Raw genomic sequence first — 19,923 nt, forward strand, 5'->3', positions numbered from 1 at the left:
ACATGTCACTAGAGGGCAATAGATTGATAGAAAATATTGCAATAAATATTCATGAATCACTCTGTTGGTTTGTTCTTTATCCTATCACTCGAGGGCAGGGACCGATGAAAAATGTTGCAGTTTGATTAGAATATAAATTTGAGATTTTATAATTTTAAAAATATTCAATAATAAAATTAAATTCTTTTTTCTTGTTATATGCACAAGTTATTTTTCTTTCTTTGCACACCCATGAATGTGAGAGTGATTTTCATGTAAGGTCATATCAAGCTAGGCAAAATTCACGTGTCACCAACCTTGTGATATATATATATATATTTTCTTCATCCAAGTGCAATGTTTTTTACTAAAAATAAAAGAAAATTTCATTAGAAAAAAGTACAGAAGAGCAATGCCAAACTGGATATCAAATCCAATTCTCTATTATTAACGAATTTTCTTTAAAGGTTTTTCCATATCAACTATCTTATCATTGTATTATTAAAATTTTTCTTTTGCATAATTAACTATTCTAAGAAAATATCCATTAAAATACTCGTGAAACTCGTGTAAAATTGATTACAAATTACGTGTTCACAGAGAATAAGGCTTGTTTCTTTCAATCCACCAGAAACAAATTACAAGTTGTTGAGAAAGGAATAGCTAACTCTATATATGAGTATGCAATCCACTCTTCCAAGAAATTAAACATCATAACACACACCAAAATCCTTTTCATTTCTCATTGCAAGCTTTAAGGAGCTTGAAGCTGAATTCATCTGGGCCTTACAGGACCCTGAGTTTCAGGTTTGTTAATTAAGAAAAGGGTTTAATTAATTAATTAATTAATTAATTATCTTTTTCATAATGATCCACCTGACAAAAATTTATATGTTATGTATGCAGGACGAACTTGAGACAGCACTAAGAGACTACGTAGGAAGGGAGACTCCTCTGTACTTTGCAGAGCGGCTTACAAATCACTACAAGAATGAAGATGGACATGGACCAGAAATTTACTTGAAGAGAGAAGATCTAAACCACTGCGGGGCACACAAGATGAATAATGCGATCGATCAGGCCATGATTGCCAAACGCATGGGTCTGAAAAGTGTGGTGGCGGCCACTGGGGCTGGACAACATGGAGTTGCAACTGCGGCTGCATGTGCCAAGCTTTCTTTGGAGAGTACTGTTTTCATGGGCACTTCAGATATGGAAAAACAATCCTTAAACGTACTCATGATGAAATTATTTGGAGCTGAGGTACCTTATATATGCTCTCACACACATATTATAGCTCCAATTTATTATGTGTATTGAATTTGTGTATATACTGTTTATTAGGTTAGAGGTGTGGAAGGAAATTTTAAGGATGCAAGCTCACAGGCAATCAGGGAATGGGTAGGAAATTTACAGACAACCTATTACTTGACAGGTACTGTAGTGGGGCCTCATCCATGTCCAAGCATGGTCCGCGAGTTCCAGTCAGTGATAGGAAAGGAAACAAGGAGGCAAGCGATGGAGAAATGGGGTGGCAAGCCAGATGTTCTGCTTGCGTCTGTAGTGAGCGGGTCTAATGCATTGGGGATATTTCACGAATTCGTAGGAGATGAAGATGTGAGGTTGATAGGAGTTGAGGCTGCTGGGTTTGGTTTGGATAGTGGGAAACATGCTGCAACTCTGGCTAGAGGAGAAGTGGGAGTCAACCCGACCCATGGCATCTGCACCACCTCCCGCAAAACGCAATGACCCACCTGCTACTCCACTTTCTGAGCCTACACCCAAAAACCCCAGAACTTCGGCTTCCACACGACAAGGGTTCGGTGCTTCTACCTCTACCCCACAAGCCAAATCTCCCTCCTCTAGCAAGAAGCAACCTTCAGCAGCGGTAACACAGGTATCCAAATTACCTTGGCCTCTTCTTGATTCAACCCATAAGGTGACTTTTAAGAGGCTAAAGGACAAAAAAGTGCAACGCACTGGGTATATTTCTGCAGATGCCCTCCAATCTGTTGGTTTATTTGATAATATTGTTGTCTACCTTGATAGTCTAGGCTGGATGAAATTTGTGCATAAACAAGAATTAGTTTATCTAGCCCTAGTTTTGGAATTTATTTCCTCATTTTCTGCTACTTTGAAACTGCATGAGATGAATTACAAGCCAACTATGAAATTTAGGTGCTTGGGGCAAAATAGAGAGCTATCATTAGACCAATTTCACAGTATCTTTGGGTTTGCTATTGATGGATTGTTCAGGGTCCCATACATAGGCATAGAGGTAGGTGTTTGGAATGCTGTTCAGTTTTGGAGAAATATTACAATCCAATCTCAGGGTTTTTATGCTGGTAGATCCAAGACCTCCTAAATAATAGATCCAGCACTTAGATTTATCCATAGGCTTATTACTAGCACTATCTTGGGCTGAGGGACTAGTCTGGTGTTGTTGGAAAATCTGACTTGTTCATGCTATGGTGTGCTTTTCACAAAGTCAAAATATCTCCTGGTTACTTCTTTTGTGAACATGTGTTACACATTGCTACCAAATCTGTAGGTGATATAGTCATGGGTGGGCTCATAACTGTTATAGCTAAACATTTTAGCTTTGATCCGGAAGAGCATCCTCTACCAGCACTTTCAGACACTCTATATTTTGATGCTTTTCACTTATACAAGACTAGATTCAGTTTGCCACCATCTGACACTGCACAACCAGTAGCAGATACAGGACCATCTGCACAACCAGAGGCATAATCTGCACCAGCAGTCCAACAGCCTTCTGCTGAACCTGCACCACCTACTCAATCTGCACAGGATACCCCAGCAGAATCTACACATCCAACACAATTTGCAGCTGGACCCTCTTCCTCCATAGCACCTCCTCCCTTCAACACTAAAGCCTTATTCACTTATCTTGAGAGGCTTAGTGATGATGCATATTTTGTGGATAGGAAGCTTGACTCTGGTCTTGATACCCTTAAGGATCGTCATGATCAACTCTTTGATCTTGTTATGGAGACTAGAGACAAGCAGAAAGAGTTGAAAGAGATGATGAAGCAGCTCATGGCTTTTCTGGGTATGCAACCTCCACCTCCATCACCTCCTCTAGAATCACCCCTTCAGCAGCAGCCAGCTCCATCCAGTCCTCTAGTAGCACCTTTGGACAAGGGCAAGACCATAGAAATAGATTAGTTTTTATCTTGCTCTTGTTCAACTTCTAGGAGCTTTTCTTTTTAGATGTGCTGGAACAATTTTAGTCTGTCTTGAATTCTGTTTTCTTGAAATACAATTGGATGGCTATTCCATTGGTTTTTCATTGCTTCTCTTTGCCTTTGCTGCTCCTTTATGCATACTTGTCAATACATTGTATATATTTACATACCTCTGCAGGTGTTTTCAAGTTTTTCCTTGATATATCATTATGCTGCAGCTATTCAATATACTGCACAGGCTATGAAACTGCTTATGCAGCTGCTTTTCAACTTATATTTCTCCTTATGCAACTGTTCTGCATAACTTATGCAGTCCCTTATGCAACTCATGCTATACTGCACAGCTTGTGCAGTCTCCTTATGCACCTGTTCTGCAAAGCATTTATTCTGCATAACTTGTGCAGCTTTCTTATGCATCACCATCATCTTTTAAATTCACATTTTAGATGATAAAACACTGCTCTATACCAGGTAACTCTTTCTTTTTGCTTTTAAATTTAACTATTCCTGGTTATTCCTCTTTGCTTTGAGTTTTCATGCTGCACTGCCTTAGACATTGAGGACAATGTCCAATTTTGAGTTTGGGGGTGTGCATTTTGATTTTTGCTACATTTTTCACATTTTGAGTATAGGAACATCTCATCCCATTCCATTTGTATATATATATTGTAAATATTTTACATACACATCCATACATACATATACATAACACATTCACATACACATTATACATCACTTAGAAATTGTACACATTGCATACAAATAGATTTCTTCCATTTAGTTAATGCATTGCTCATTTTTAGGAATCATGCATCCATGAAATAAAATCTTTTGCCAAATCCCTTGAGTAATGAGAAGTTGCCTATGAGAGTGATTTGACTTACCTTAAGTTGGGTTTGTGGATTGAAAGTTTCCTAAGAGGTGCAAAGTTTTGAAGTGTTTATCCCTTGCCTATATCTTCTTAGCCAAAAAGCCACCCAACTAGTCCTTTAGAGATTGGAGTGTTTAGAGGGAGTTATTGGATAAAAGGTAGTCAAGTGATGTCTCACCAATCCTAGAACAAATTTTCTAAACCTTTCAAGGCGAAATATTAGCTTGTACTTGAAAAGGGAGATGATTAGGCATTCTTTGATTTAAACCTTTTCATTTTAAATCTTTGGCCTTTTTCCCAATTAAAACTAACTCTTGTAAACCCCTTTGAGCCTTCATATTCCAAATTTTTCTTGAAACCCTTATTGCTACCTAGCCAATGAACCAAACACTCCAACCCTTTTCATGAGAATAATTATTTATAATATTAGGTACACTAAAAAAAATAAATAAATAAATAAATAATAAAAAAAGATATAATGAAAGGGAGAAGAAATGCTTGTCATCTTGTAAAAGTGCTAGTATATGTGCTTTTCACTATTGTCATTCAAATTGAAAGAAATCCACCCAAAATAATTAAAGGAAATGAGTTTGGGGGTGGCATTTTTAGGGACAATGATCAAGAGAAAATATAAGATACAAGTTTAAAGTATCAAAGTGTCCCTCCATTTTATGTATTTTGTAAAATATGCTAGCACTTGAAAAAAAAAATTCTTATTGTATATCTCTCTCCTCTTTATATAAAAGATCTTTGATCTCTTGATAGTACTTGCTACATTAGTGGAGATAGGAGTAGGGAGTTTGTGTAACACCCTTATTTGTATAGCCTAGTATATTTCACTGTTCCGGTGACCGTTGTCGGTCCGGACAATTAAGGAGATTAGAACCACACTTAAGACAACTAAAGAAGCCATAAATACAAATAATTAGTAATTGCCAATTAGTTAAGTATAAATAAGAAAAACAGAACATAAGAGGTTAAACAAGCCAAGAGTCACAGCGATGGGTGACCGTCTCGGGAACGACTGTGAAGTCATTTTAAACTCAAATTTCAAACCGTAAAATGTGACACCGCGGTCCTTAGGACCCTTATAAACACAGTGGAAAATAGAAAATTACGAAAAAGAACTGTTAAGCCAGTCAAATAATTAGGTCAGGGAGCCGGAAGAAATATTGAATTATTTGCAAACCGGGATGAACCGGCGAGGGGCAATTTGGTCAATTGACCCCGAGAGCTGACTCCTGACCTAGCTGTCAAATAAAATCGGAGAAAGAAAAATTTCATAGTCGGGAATTAAATTAAAGAACTAATGAAAAAAAAATAAATATAAAAGAAAAAAAGAAAATTGAAAAAGTTTATTAACTCATGCTTACCTCATTGGATGACATCATCATGATGTCAAAATACAATTTTAATTTGCCTACCCAAATTGACCAAGTCAATTCTTGTTAATGAGACATAAAATAACAAAAAAGAAATAAAAAAAAAATCCATTTTTTGGTCTTCTTCTTCCTAAGTGCCGCCCCAATTTTCTTTCCTCTCTTTCTCATTTTTTCTTCCACCATTTTTAAGGAACAAAAGCTTGAACTCTTTGGTTCCTTTCCATAAATCCCCTAAATCCCAACATTAAATCTTACCCTTAGACCTAGATAAACACTTTGGGAGCAAGAAGGGAGAGAAAACTTGGAGAATTGAAGAACTAGGGAATCTACAAAGTGAGGTAAGCACATCAATTTGAAAGTTTGAGATTTAATTGTTGTGTTTTTAGCTTGAATTACTTAGAAATTCATTTAAAATGGAAAGAAAATTTGTTGAGGGATTATATAGAATTTTGGACAGCTAGGGTTTGGTTGGACAAAGTATAAATTTGTTTGAGCTAAACATGTTAGGAAGCTTAATTGAGTTAAGGGAGCATGTTTATAAGTGTTTAATTAGCTAAATGCAACAAATGACATGAATTACGGTTTTGAACATTAGGGTTTAGAAACAAAAAATGTGAAGAAGTGCTAAATGATGTCTTTGACATAGTTTAAGGGAAGAAATGGTCATTTGTGACCTAATTAAGTGTGTTAGAAGTGTTTAAATCAAAGTCAAATTCGGATTGGGTATGAAGCATGACCAAAAGTCAACTTTGAGGGACCAAAAATAAAATTTTACAAGTCCAATTGGTATGGGACCAATTGGGACTGAAAATAGGCACTAAATGACACAATTTTCATTTAGGAAGCATGCCCAAAAAGTGACCAAAACCTAGTGAACAAACTGACCAAACTTGAAAATCTGCAGTATGAACAGTACACATGAACAATAATCGTGTTTGGGTCATAACTCGAGCTAGGTAGGTCAAAATGACCTGAAATTTTACCAGTAGTTAGATGAGATATAGACCTAAAACTTTCATGAAGAACACAAACCCAAATTATGCATTAACCCAATCAAATTATTGAGCAAAGTTGAGTTACTGAATCTGCAAAACTGCAGAATTGCCATATGAGCAGTAAAGTTTCAATGGCTATAACTCTCTCTAGAAAACTCCGATTTAGGTGATTCTTGAACCGATGGAAACCTAAGACATAGTAGAACATTTCATATGAAGAAAATTAGACCAAATTATGGACTTAACTTGATCAAATTGCTGAACAAATTTGGAGCAATAAATCTGCAGAACTAAATTCTGCAGCATGAACAGTAAACGTAAATTGCATATAACTTGAGCTACAAAACTCCAATTGGAGTGATTCAAAAAGGAGAATAAACTTAAGACAATAAGGAACATTTTCTATGAAGGAAGTTTTGCCAAATTCCAACAGTAAAATGACCAATGGAACAGTGCAACCGAGACACCAAAAACTAAAAATTGACAATTTTGCCTAAAAGACTTAAGTGTTGAGAAAATGACCAAAACCAACAAGTTTGGCGACCAAAATGTGGTATGTGGGTGAAGTTGGAATTCCCATACCTATTAAGCCTTAGAAAGTCAACAATTTGACTTGAATAGTGTAGTGAATAGTAACCAAAAACACAAAAATTTCGAGAACGTCGAATTTAGCACGTTAGAGCTAGGTAAAAGTGAAGTTAAATTTATTTTTGGATTTATGCTAAGTTATGGTACTGAAACACTGTGAAACTGTGTGTTTCAGCTGAAAAAGACTTGGAAGCTCTGAGAGACTGAGTCAAGGCCTAGAGGCGACTCACGTCAGGTTTGTGCACAATAAACCTTATTTGAACCTTTTGTCATTGAAAAATTGATTTAGTGTGATTTATGAAAATTTGAAGTTAATTATGAATTGTGTTGCTACCTTGTGAATGAAATTATGACTTTGGAAATTTATCGGATTTCACATGAATTATTTGAATAAAATGTTTGAAATGATTTTTGATTCACACTTAGCATGACAATGCCTTATTACTCCTCCTCCATTCATGGGGTGAGATCGATTATTTTTCCTCCCTCTCTGGTTTACCAGTTGAGGTACTCATTAGCTAGCTAGCCACCTCCCTCATTGATTTCGATTAGTGAGGTTGTAGATTGCTTTGTCGTGGTGTACAACGCGGCATTGATCGGAAATTTTGTGTCATGGCTTAAGTTGTGTATGAATTGGCAACACTGTGTTTCTTAAATTATTTGACTAAATTGTGTTATTATGAGCTTTGATAATTTGTGAAATGTGATTGAGAAATATTTAAACTGTGTTTTGGCAATGAATGATTTATGTATTATATTTTAAATTTTTATTGTGCACCACTGAGTATTTTTATACTCAGCGATAGCTTATTTTGCTGTCGCAGATAAGAGCAAAGAGAAAGCAGCAGAGTGAGCTGCGGGATTGACAAGAACTCTTGATCACTTTTGTACGGGTATTGTTTTATACCCTTGTAATTATTTTGATGTAAATACTGTAATGTCATAAGTATCAATGTAAAGTGAGCAGTTGTATAATAAATTGTAATAATATTATTTTTGGATTTTATATCTGTAAATTTAATTTGTGCATACTATGTTGATGGAATTATTTGAAATGGTTTGTTTTCAAAATTTTGAGTTGACTTGAAATTATTTGGTGATTGGGAGTTGTGTAAAATTATTGGAAGTGCTTTTTACAGGATTTTAAAGAATGGTTTTCTCCAAATACAAACGAAACTCTGTCAAAATTTTTATAAAATTTGCAGTAGAATTAAAATGGACAAAAATCCTTATTAGTTTATAAGCTTTGAATAAATGATTTTAATTCCTATCAAAATGCTCACCACTTCCAAAATGCAAGAAAATAGTTTTAAAATCCCTTGTAGTGTACTTAATGAATTATCGGTAGGCGAAGTTCGGTAGTTCATCAGATATTTTACGAGATCATGTTATGCCTTACAAAGGGGTAAGGTGTGACATGTTTTAGTGGTATCAGAGCATGTTTTTGCAATAAATTTTGATTATTTATGTGAACATTTCTTTGATAAATACAACTGCTCAAGTGTCCTTAATTGATACATATGACATATTTACATCATGAATATGCACTAACGGAGGTCAACCTCCTTGTGTTTGATCTCAGGAAGTAGAAAATTTGGGAAAACGGAATGGAAGGAGGAGATCATTCCGAAGAACAATCTGTTGAGGCTGAGGTTCAAGGGGAAGCCCCAGCACTCCAAAATGTGAGTGGGTCAGCTACTCCAGCTCCTACTCCAGCACCGCAGTTCTCTGCTCAGTTTGTATAGCAGATGGCTGCGTTTTGCCTGCAAATGGCGGGAAATGTGCGACCCCAAGCTCAGATGCAAGTACCTGTAGCACAACCACAGCCCTCAGCTCGGCAATATGAAAAATTGATGAAATTTGGGGCCACCGAGTTTAAAGGCACTGTGGATCCACTGGAGGCAGAACAGTGGTTGGAAAGAATGGAACGGCTTTTCAGGAAGCTGCAGTGTACTGAAGAATTAAAATTCGAATATTCAGTATCTCTTCTCCAAGGTGATGCATATGAATGGTGGAAGACCATCCCCCACAGCCTAGTCGAGCCACCTGTGTTGACTTGGTCAGACTTTTTGAGGGAGTTTCAATCAAAGTGGGTCCTCGATGCATATGTGGATATGAAGTTATAAGAATTCCTGAGTTTGAAACAAGGGGACAGAACTATAGCAGAATATGAGAGAGACTTCTCTCGACTGAGTCACTACGCTGGAAGCTTAGTCTCCACCCCCAGAGACAGATGTAAGAGGTTTGAGTCCGGGTTAAGGCCGAATCTGAGAATGCAAGTTGTGGGTTTCAGACATCAGAATTTTGCTGAGTTGATCTCACAGGCCCTGGAACTGAAAAGGATAGAATCAGAAGGGGCAGTGAAGAAGGGTACACAAGAGAAAGAAAAGATCAAAGACTCTGGACAAGAACACGAGAGTGGTTCTGGGAAGAGGAAAGCTTTGGGGATCCAGCTCCGTAGATCCGCAGAGGCGATTCTCCGGCCAAAGACCACCTCGGTGCAGTTAGCAGACCAAGAAGCACCCCAGGAGCTCTATCGACGGGCAGTGTGTAACTTGTGATAGAACTCTTGGTGTGGTTTGTTTCAAGGCTACTGGTGCATGTTTTAACTGTGGAGAGAGCGGACATTTCGCTAAGGATTGCACTAGTCCGCGCCGGTCTGGGCCTTCTGCTACATCTGAAGGATCAGCCCAAGTCTCTGCAGCTAGAGGATCACAGCCAGCTGCTAGAGGTAGAGGCAGAGATAGGGGTCCTGGTAACACTCCTGGGAGTCAAAGCACTGTTAACCAGCCCGAGATCGATGGCGCACTACCAGAGTGTATACCATGCGTCGAGAGGAGGAAGTCAAACATCGGGCGTAGTAGCTGGTATTTTCTCCATCCTTAACCAAGATGTACATGTGTTATTTGATCTTGGCTCCACACATTCGTATGTTAGTGCTAGTGTGATGTGTTCTATTGCTATTCAGTGTGTACCAATGGATTATGATGTGCTAGTAACTAGTCCATTAGGCCAGGAGGTCAGGGTAAATAAATTATATAGGGATTGTCCTTTGGTGATCCAAGGACACACTTTTTTGTCTGATTTGATTGAAATGCCCTTCAGAGATTATGATATTATCTTGGGCATGGACTGGTTAGCCAGGCATCATGTGATGATTGACTGTAGATTGAAGACAGTCACTTTTGGTCTTCCTCAGTATGGTGATGTAGTAATACATGGGGAGAGGCAGTTATTTCCTTCAAACATCATTTTAGTTGCACTGGCCAGAAAAATGATTAGGAAAGGGTGTGAGGCGTATTTGGCACATGTGATAGACACCCAAGTGGGGAGTCCGGCACTGAGGGACATCCCCACAGCATGTGACTTTCCGGATGTGTTTCCTGATGAATTGCCAGGATTACCTCCAGAAAGAGAAGTGCAGTTTGAGATTGATGTTTTGCCTGGTGTGGACCCAATCTCCATAACCTGCAGAATTAAAGGAGTTGAAAGTGCAGTTGCAAGAGCTGCTTGAAAAGGGCTTTATTCGCCCTAGTGTGTCACCTTGGGGAGCGCCGGTGTTGTTTGTAAAGAAAAAGGATGGCACTCTTCGGTTATGCATTGACTATCGGCAGTTGAATAAGGTGACAATAAAGAACAGATATCCATTGCCCCGTATTGATGACTTGTTTGATCAGTTGAGGGGTGTAGCTGTGTTCTCCAAAATTGACTTGAGATCAGGTTATTATCAGCTGAAAGTACAAGAGCAAAGTATTTCTAAAACTGCCTTCAGAACCCGCTATGGCCATTATGAGTTCTTGGTTATGCCATTCGGGTTAACTAATGCTCCAGCTACTTTTATGGATTTGATGAACACTATTTTCAGACCATACCTCGACCAGTTTGTTGTGGTATTTATAGATGATATATTGGTCTATTCGAGGAATGCAGAAGAGCATGATAGACATCTGCGGATTGTACTACAGACTTTGAGGGAGAAACAGCTATATGCCAAATTGTCGAAATGTGAATTTTGGCTGAAGGAGATATCCTTTCTGGGGGCACATAGTATCAGCAGAGGGTATTAAGGTAGATCCGAGTAAGATTGAAGCTGTCCTTAATTGGAGGCCACCCAGAAATGTCACAGAAATTCGTAGTTTTCTGGGTTTAGCTGGATACTACCGTCGATTTGTGAAGGGATTCTCCATGTTGGCATCTCCATTGACCAAGCTGCTTAGAAAGGATGTGAAATTTCAGTGGACGGACAAATGCCAGCAAAGTTTTGATGAATTGAAAAGATATTTGACTGAGGCTCCAGTCCTGACTTTACCTACACCGGGTAAAGAATATACAGTTTACAGCGATGCTTCTCACAATGGGTTAGGCTGTGTATTGATGCAAGATCGAAATGTCATTGCCTATGCATCACGCCAGCTAAAATCGCATGAGAGGAATTATCCGACACATGACTTGGAGCTTGCAGCCATTGTGTTTGCTCTTAAGATCTGCAGACATTATTTGTATAGGGAGAAGTGTTACATCTACATAGATCATAAGAGTTTGAAGTATTTGGGCACCCAGAAAGAGCTGAATTTGAAACAGAGGAGATGGTTAGAATTGATAAAAGACTATGATTGTCTGATAGACTATCAGCCAGGGAAAGCTAATGTTGTGGCTGATGCCTTAAGTCGCAAGACTATGACAAGTCTACGGGTTACTCCTTTGTCTTTGGTACATGAGTTAAGATCATTGCATGCCAGCTTAGAGATTAATGATGACGGGCAGACGGCAGTTGCATGGCATGTACAGCCAGTGTTGATTGATCGATCGTAATGGTCGCCGTAATGATGAACGGTATCAGAAGCTGTTGGAAGAGGTCAGGCAGGGCAAGAAACCAGAATTCTCAATCAGAGATGATGGTCTACTGCTACACGAGGATAGAATGTGTGTTCCTAATGATGTTGAATTGAGGAAGATCATTTTGAAGGAAGCACATGAGTCTCCTTTTGCCATGCACCCTGGTGGCACAAAAATGTATAGAGGGCTAAAGGAGCATTACTGGTGGATGGGTATGAAAAGAGATGTGGCAGAGTTTGTTTCCAAATGCCTAACTTGTCAGCAAGTGAAGGCAGAGCATCAAGTACCCGCCGGGTTGTCACATCCACTACCAGTACCGGAATGGAAATGGAAGAGAATAACGATGGATTTTGTGATGGGACTTCTGAGGACACAGAAGAGTCATGATGCAGTATGGGTCATTGTTGACAGACTGACTAGTCTGGTCATTTTCTGCCAGTCTGGATGGACTACAGTTTAGAAAGATTGGCCAAGTTGTACATTGATGAGATTGTGAGACTACATGGAGTGCCAGTATCCATCGTGTCAGACAGAGATCCTAGGTTCACTTCTAGATTCTGGGGTAGTCTTCAGAGAGCCCTAGGAACTAGATTGAACTTCGGTACTGCATTCCACCCACAAACAGATGGCCAGTCTGAGAGGGTAATTTAGATCTTGGAGGATATGCTACGGGCTTGTGTGATTGAGTTTGAGGGCAGTTGGGATACACACTTGCCTTTGATTGAGTTTGCTTACAACAATAGCTACCAATCAAGCATTGGGATGCCTCCATATGAAGCTTTGTATGGCAGAAAATGTAGAACCCCGTTGTGTTGGGATGACGTGGGTGAAAGAAAGATGATTGGACCTGAAATTGTTCGGCAAACTGAAGAGAAAATCAGAGTGATTAGAGATCGACTTAAGACTGCATCAGACCGTCAGAAGTCCTACATTGATCTGAAGAGAAGGGATATTGAGTATGCAGTGGGTGAGAAAGTTTTCCTCAAGGTTTCTCCTTGGAAGAGAATTATGAGATTCGGCAGAAAAGGGAAACTGAGTCCTCGTTTCATTGGGCCATATGAGGTTCTAGAAAGAGTGGGTCCTTTGGCTTATCGTTTGGCACTACCTCCAGAGTTAGAGAAGATACATAATGTCTTTCATGTGTCTATGTTGAGGAGGTATCGATCAGACCCATCTCATGTATTACCAGTAGAAGAAATTGAAGTAAATCCAGACCTCACATATGAAGAAGAACCCATAGAGATTCTGGCTTATAAGGTGAAGCAGCTACGGAACAAGCAGATACCATTAGTGAAAGTGTTGTGGAACCATCATTCGGGCCAGGAGGCTACTTGGGAATGAGAGGAGGACATGAGGAGACAACACCCACAACTGTTCAGAGATTAATACCAGGTAAAATTTTGAGACGAAATTTATTTAAGGGGGGAGAATTGTAACACCCCTATTTGTATAGCCTGGTATATTTCACTGTTCCGGTGATCGTTGTCAGTCCGGACAATTAAGGGGATTAGAATCACACTTAAGACAACTAAAGAAGCCATAAATACAAATAATTAGTAATTGCCAATTAGTTAAGTATAAATAAGAAAAACAGAACATAAGAGGTTAAACGAGCCAAGAGTCACAGCGATGGGTGACCGTCTCGGGAACGACTGCGAAGTCGTTTTAAACTCAAATTTCGAACCGTAAAATGTGACGCCGCGGTCCTTAGGACCCTTATGAACACAGTGGAAAAGAGAAAATCACGAAAAAGAATTGTTAAGCCAGTCAAATAATTAGGTCAGGGAGCCGAAAGAAATATTGAATTATTTGCAACTGGGATGAATCGGCGAGGGGCAATTTGGTCAATTGACCCCGAGAGCTGACTCCTGACCTAGCTGTCAAATAAAATTGGAGAAAGAAAAATTTCAGAGTCGGGAATTAAATTAAAGAACTAATGAAAAAAAAAATAAATATAAAACAAAAAAAAAAATTTGAAAAAAATCTATTAACTCATGCTTACCTCATTGGATGACATCATCATGATGTCAAAATACAATTTTAATTTGCCTACCCAAATTGACCAAGTCAATTCTTGTTAATGAGACATAAAATAACAAAAAAGAAATGAAAAAATCCATTTTTTAGTCTTCTTCTTCCTAAGTGCCGCCCCAATTTTCTCTCCTCTCTTTCTCATTTTTTTCTTCCACCATTTTTAAGGAACAAAAGCTTGAACTCTTTGGTTCCTTTCCATAAATCTCCTAAATCCCAACATTAAATCTTACCCTTAGACCTAGATAAAAACTTTGGGAGGAAGAAGGGAGAGAAAACTTGGAGAATTGAAGAACTAAGGAATCTACAAAGTGAGGTAAGCACATCAATTTGAAAGTTTGAGATTTAATTGTTGTGTTTTTAGCTTGAATTACTTAGAAATTCATTTAAAATGGAAAGAAAATTTGTTGAGGGATTATATAGAATTTTGGACAGCTAGGGTTTGGTTGGACAAAGTATAAATTTGTTTGAGCTAAATATGTTAGGAAGCTTAATTGAGTTAAGGGAGCATGTTTATAAGTGTTTAATTAGCTAAATGCAACAAATGACATGAATTAGGGTTTTGAACATTAGGGTTTAGAAACCAAAAATGTGAAGAAGTGCTAAATGATGTCTTTGACATAGTTTAAGGGAAGAAATGGTCATTTGTGACCTAATTAAGTGTGTTAGAAGTGTTTAAATCAAAGCCAAATTCGGATTGGGTATGAAGCATGACCAAAAGTCAACTTTGAGGGACCAAAAATGAAATTTTACAAGTGCAATTGGTATGGGACCAATTGGGACTGAAAATAGGCACTAAATGACACAATTTTCATTCAGGAAGCATGCCCAAAAAGTGACCAAAACCTAGTGAACAAACTGACCAAACTTGAAAATCTGCAGTATGAATAGTACACATGAACAATAATCGTGTTTGGGTCATAACTCGAGCTAGGCAGGTCAAAATGACCTGAAATTTTACCAGTAGTTAGATGAGATATAGACCTAAAACTTTCATGAAGAACACAAACCCAAATTATGCATTAACCCAATCAAATTATTGAGCAAAGTTGAGTTACTGAATCTGCAAAACTGCAGAATTGCCATATGAGCAGTAAAGTTTTAATGGCTATAACTCTCTCTAGAAAACTTCAATTTAGGTGATTCTTGAACCGATGGAAACCTAAGACATAGTAGAACATTTCATATGGAGAAAATTAGACCAAATTATGGACTTAACTTGATCAAATTGCTGAACAAATTTGGAGCAATAAATCTGTAGAACTAAATTCTCAAAGATGAGCGATAAGAACGTAAATTGCATATAACTTGAACTACAAAACTCCAATTGGAGTGATTCAAAAAGGAGAATAAACTTAAGACAATAAGGAACATTTTCTATGAAGGAAGTTTTGCCAAATTCCAACAGTAAAATGACCAATGGAACAGTGCAACCGAGACACCAAAAACTGAAAATTGACAATTTTGCCTAAAAGACTTAAGTGTTGAGAAAATGACCAAAACCAACAAGTTTGGTGACCAAAATGTGGTATGTGGGTGAAGTTGGAATTCTCATACCTATTAAGCCTTAGAAAGTCAACAATTTGACTTGAATAATGTAGTGAATAGTAACCCGAAACACAAAAATTTCGAGAACGTCGAATTTAGCACGTTAGAGCTAGGTAAAAGTGAAGTTAAATTTATTTTTGGATTTATGCTAAGTTATGGTACTGAAACACTGTGAAACTGTGTGTTTCAGCTGAAAAAGACTTGAAAGCTCTGAGAGACTGAGTCAAGGCCTAGAGGCGACTCACGTCAGGTTTGTGCACAATAAACCTTATTTGAACCTTTTGTCATTGAAAATTGATTTAGTGTGATTTATGAAAATTTGAAGTTAATTATGAATTGTGTTGCTACCTTGTGAATGAAATTATGACTTTGGAAATTTATCGGATTTCTCATGAATTATTTGAATAAAATATTTGAAATGTTTTTGATTCACACTTAGCATGACAGTGCCTTATTACTCCTCCTCCATTCATGGGGTGAGATCGATTATTTTTCCTCCCTCTCTGGTTTACCAGTTGAGGTTGTAGATCGGATGAGTACTCATTAGCTAGCTAGCCACCTCCCTCATTGATTTCGATTAGTGAGGTTGTAGATTGCTTTGTCATGGTGTACAACGTGGCATTGATCGGGAATTTTGTGTCATGGCTTAAGTTGTGTATGAATTGGCAACACTGTGTTTCTTAAATTATTTGACTAAATTGTGTTATTATGAGCTTTGATAATTTGTGAAATGTGATTGAGAAATATTTAAACTATGTTTTGGCAATGAATGATTTATGTATTATATTTTAAATCTTTATTGTGCACCACTGAGTATTTTTATACTCAGCGATAGCTTATTTTGCTGTCGCAGATAAGAGCAAAGAAAAAGCAGCAGAGTGAGCTGCGGGATTGACAAGAACTCTTGATCACTTTTGTACGGGTATTAGTTTATACCCTTGTAATTATTTTGATGTAAATACTGTAATGTCATAAGTATCAATATAAAGTGAGCAGTTGTATAATAAATTGTAATAATATTATTTTTGAATTTTATATCTGTAAATTTAATTTATGCATGCTATGTTGATGGAATTATTTGAAATGGTTTGTTTTCAAAATTTTGAGTTGACTTGAAATTATTTGGTGATTGGGAGTTGTGTAAAATTATTGGAAGTGCTTTTTACAGGATTTTGAAGAACGGTTTTCTCCAAATACAAACGAAACTATGTCAAAATTTTTATAAAATTTGCAGTAGAATTAAAATGGACAAAAATCCTTACTAGTTTATAAGCTTTGAATAAATGATTTTAATTCCTATCAAAATGCTCACCACTTCCAAAATGCAAGAAAATAGTTTTAAAATCACTTGTAGTGTACTTAATGAATTATCGGTAGGCGAAGTTCGGTAGTTCATTAGGTATTCTACGGGATCATGTTATGCCTTACAGAGGGGTAAGGTGTGATAGTTTGCCTATGGGATTGGAAATTTATTCATTCACTCATTAAATTCCATCATCTATATAGAGACACTTTGGCTATTGATTGTTCTAGAATTCCTTTTGAGCATGCCTTTCTCTTTTGATTGGTTGGTTTGGGAATTTTGGATGATAATTGACTTGATGGCTAAGCAGTGAAAGCTTGGGTAATACACAACCACAAGTGCACTGGTCGTACAAGTAATATAGAAAAGATATCATTCCCACGAGAAGTTGTATTAATGATCAAATTTTTTATATAAAAATTAACTAATTTGAACTATTTTTGAAATTAAAGCAATAAATTGATGGATATTGAAGTGTGAAATCTATATATGCAAAATTAATAATCTATTCAACAATGTAATGATTCAACTAAATTTGCAGCAAATTAAAATAAACAAATTGAAATATGGCAAGATTTAAAATGGCAAGCAATTAAATTCGATTAGAAATTAATAATGATAAAAGGAGCGATTCCGGAGTTTGGGAGTTCATATTTAAGCTATTTTGAGATTTTTAAATTGGTTATCCAATCTTATGGAATTTACGGATTTTAAGGAGATTAATCCTTTCAATACTCTTTCGAGTGAGACAAAGAGTGCCTTAATCAATCTAATCCTACTTTCGTGGAGTTAAAATTAATCAAGACCCATTAAGTTCCTTAATTAATCTGTAAATCCTCTTAATCCTTAGTCTATTTCTAGATCTAAGTTAATTAAGTCCAATTTCTTGATTATCTATCACAAGGTTTTCTCCTTTCGATGCTTCAACCATGGATTAAGAACAATACTTAATGGGATCCTACACTAAGCATGTCATTGAGCACACAAGAAATCAATAAAACTTCATTAACACCACAAAATATGGATTACCCAATCAAAATCCACAAAATATCTCAAATATTACATCCCAACTCCAAAATCTAATGAAAACTACTCACTATCCATAATATTTACAAGAAATTCTGAGTTAATATGGAAATAAAACTTGAGTTTATGCTAAGAACTAGGAAACCCAATACAAGAAAGGTAGGAAATAGGGAAGAAAGGAAGAAAACTCCAAATCTGGTTCAGAAATGGAGAAATGATGTTTTTGCTCTGTTTTTCTGACTCTTCCCCTGCTGCTGCTCTTTTTTTTTTTTTTCCCTTTTTCCTCTTTTTTCTGAAATGAGATAAGGACATATTTATATCTTTCTGACAAGTAGCCCTAAAATGGTGTGTTTGAGGTGAAGTTCACGTGAGGAAAATCTTCTGCCAACTCATTATGAAGAGTTGCATAGGTTGTGCAAGTTTCTTATGCAGATTCCATGCAAAATTGGTGGTTCCAGGTGTTTTAGTGAAGTTGCATAAACTATGCAGGTTGGTTGTACAGTTTCTTCAAGCTTTGGAGACTTCTATGAAACTACATAAGTGGACTGCATATGTTATGCAGGCCCTTATGCAGTTTTCGGTAGGTTTTGGGCTCTCTGCGTGAAGCTGCATAAGCAGAGTACGAGACTATATAAGTTATGCAGTTTTCCGTGAAGCTGCATAAGCAGGAAGTAAACTTGCATAAGTCATGCAGAGTAGTTATGCAGATTTCGGCAGGTTTAGGAGTTTGCTTCTTCTTCTTGTGCAGAACTGCACAACTTATGCAACAGGTTATGCACATTTCGGCCACCTTGCATTTTTCAACTTTCAAACTTTGTTTTTGATATCTTTAGCTGTAGGAATCACTCCTCATCAGCAAAATTTCTTTTTAGTCCCTCAAAAACACCATTTTTCCTACAAAATAAAGTAAAATTACAAATTAATCCAAAAATTGATAATTATGAAAAACTATCTAAATAACTAATAAAATTGGCTAAAAGTGACTAACAAGTGAATGAAATGGCCATGAAATTTAACCTAAATGATTATGCAAAATGCATGTATCATTTTACCATGAAGCCATGAGCTATTTATTGCAGGATGAGGAAGGCCAGATAATTGAACCGCACTCTATTGGTGTGGGGTAAGCAATTAAGCATTATGCACATAATTTGAACAAATAATCACATAATTAACATACCCAGGAGTTAGCCCAGAACTAAGCTTTCTTAAAGACACAAGACGTGTAGAGTTTTATTCTACAACAGATGAAGAAGCTGTAGAAGGTATATATTATCTAAAATAATAATAATAATTTAGTAAATTAAAGGAAGGATGGTAGAGTAATAATGGTTGTATATTGGTTGCAGCATACAAAAGGCTTAGAAAAATAGAGGGTATAATTCCATCTCTGGAGGCATCTCATGCATTGGCATTTCTGGAGAAACTTTGTTCAACTTTACCCAGTGGCACTAAGGTCATAGTAAACTGCAGTGGTCGTGGAGATAAAGATGCTGCAACTGTCTTAAACTACCAACAATACTCAATGTAAACCATACTCAACTCAACTCAACTCAACTAAGCCTTTATCTAAAAAATTTGGGGTCGGCTATATGGATTCGCTTTCTCCACTCTGAACGATTTTGGGTTAAATCCTCAGAAATGTGTAATGCTTCTAGGTCATGTTGTACTACTCTCCTCCAAGTCAATTTAGGTCTACCCCTTTTTTTCTTTCTATCCTCTAACCTAATGTGCTCTACTTGTCTAACTGGAGCCTCCGTATGTCTACGCTTCACATGACTCAATGTAAACCATAGATGGTTTAAAAATAAGCATTCATTCTTGTGCAAAATAATAAAAGGTTGTTAGAGTCCAATTTAAATTAGAATTAAAAAATTTGATAAATTATAAAGTTTAGTAGAATTTAAATTATGAAATTGAATAATTAGAGCCCAAAAAATACTACGCTTTAGTGGTATATATATATATAGTTGGTTGGCCATTATATTATATTGTAGAGAGCTCATAAAGTGGAGAGATGCAAATTCTGTGAGTTTTATTTCAGTGACTTATAAGGGTGAGAAAAATAAATAGCGATTGTAATTATTTTTCCTTTATGGTGGATTTCTTTAGTGGAGTAGGCTTATGCCGAACCACATTAAATTTTGTGTTCTTT

The 19,923-nt window shown here is 36.9% G+C and overlaps 1 protein-coding gene across 1 annotated transcript; it reads left to right on the forward strand.

Annotated features, from left to right (window-relative positions):
• The first annotated feature begins 702 nt into the window (after positions 1-702).
• On the forward strand, positions 703-19,299 carry LOC110637388 (tryptophan synthase beta chain 2, chloroplastic-like). Its single transcript, XM_058129421.1, has 5 exons — positions 703-1,242; positions 1,324-1,681; positions 18,816-18,891; positions 18,939-19,033; positions 19,118-19,299. Exons 1-5 carry the CDS (start codon positions 847-849, stop codon positions 19,297-19,299), a joined length of 1,107 nt encoding a protein of 368 aa, XP_057985404.1. The 5' UTR covers positions 703-846.
• Positions 19,300-19,923: the final 624 nt, after the last annotated feature.

This window comes from Hevea brasiliensis, chromosome 11 (assembly GCF_030052815.1).
Source record: "Hevea brasiliensis isolate MT/VB/25A 57/8 chromosome 11, ASM3005281v1, whole genome shotgun sequence".
In the NCBI taxonomy this organism is placed as follows: Eukaryota; Viridiplantae; Streptophyta; class Magnoliopsida; order Malpighiales; family Euphorbiaceae; genus Hevea; species Hevea brasiliensis.

Coding starts and splice junctions, on each gene's coding strand:
- LOC110637388 (XM_058129421.1), top strand. CDS start 847: ATGATCCACCTGACAAAAATTTATATGTTATGTATGCAGGACGAACTT. Junction 1,682..18,815: donor GGCTAGAGGAGAAGTGGGAG/TCAACCCGACCC, acceptor TGCATGTATCAT/TTTACCATGAAGCCATGAGC. Junction 18,892..18,938: donor CCGCACTCTATTGGTGTGGG/GTAAGCAATTAA, acceptor AATAATCACATA/ATTAACATACCCAGGAGTTA.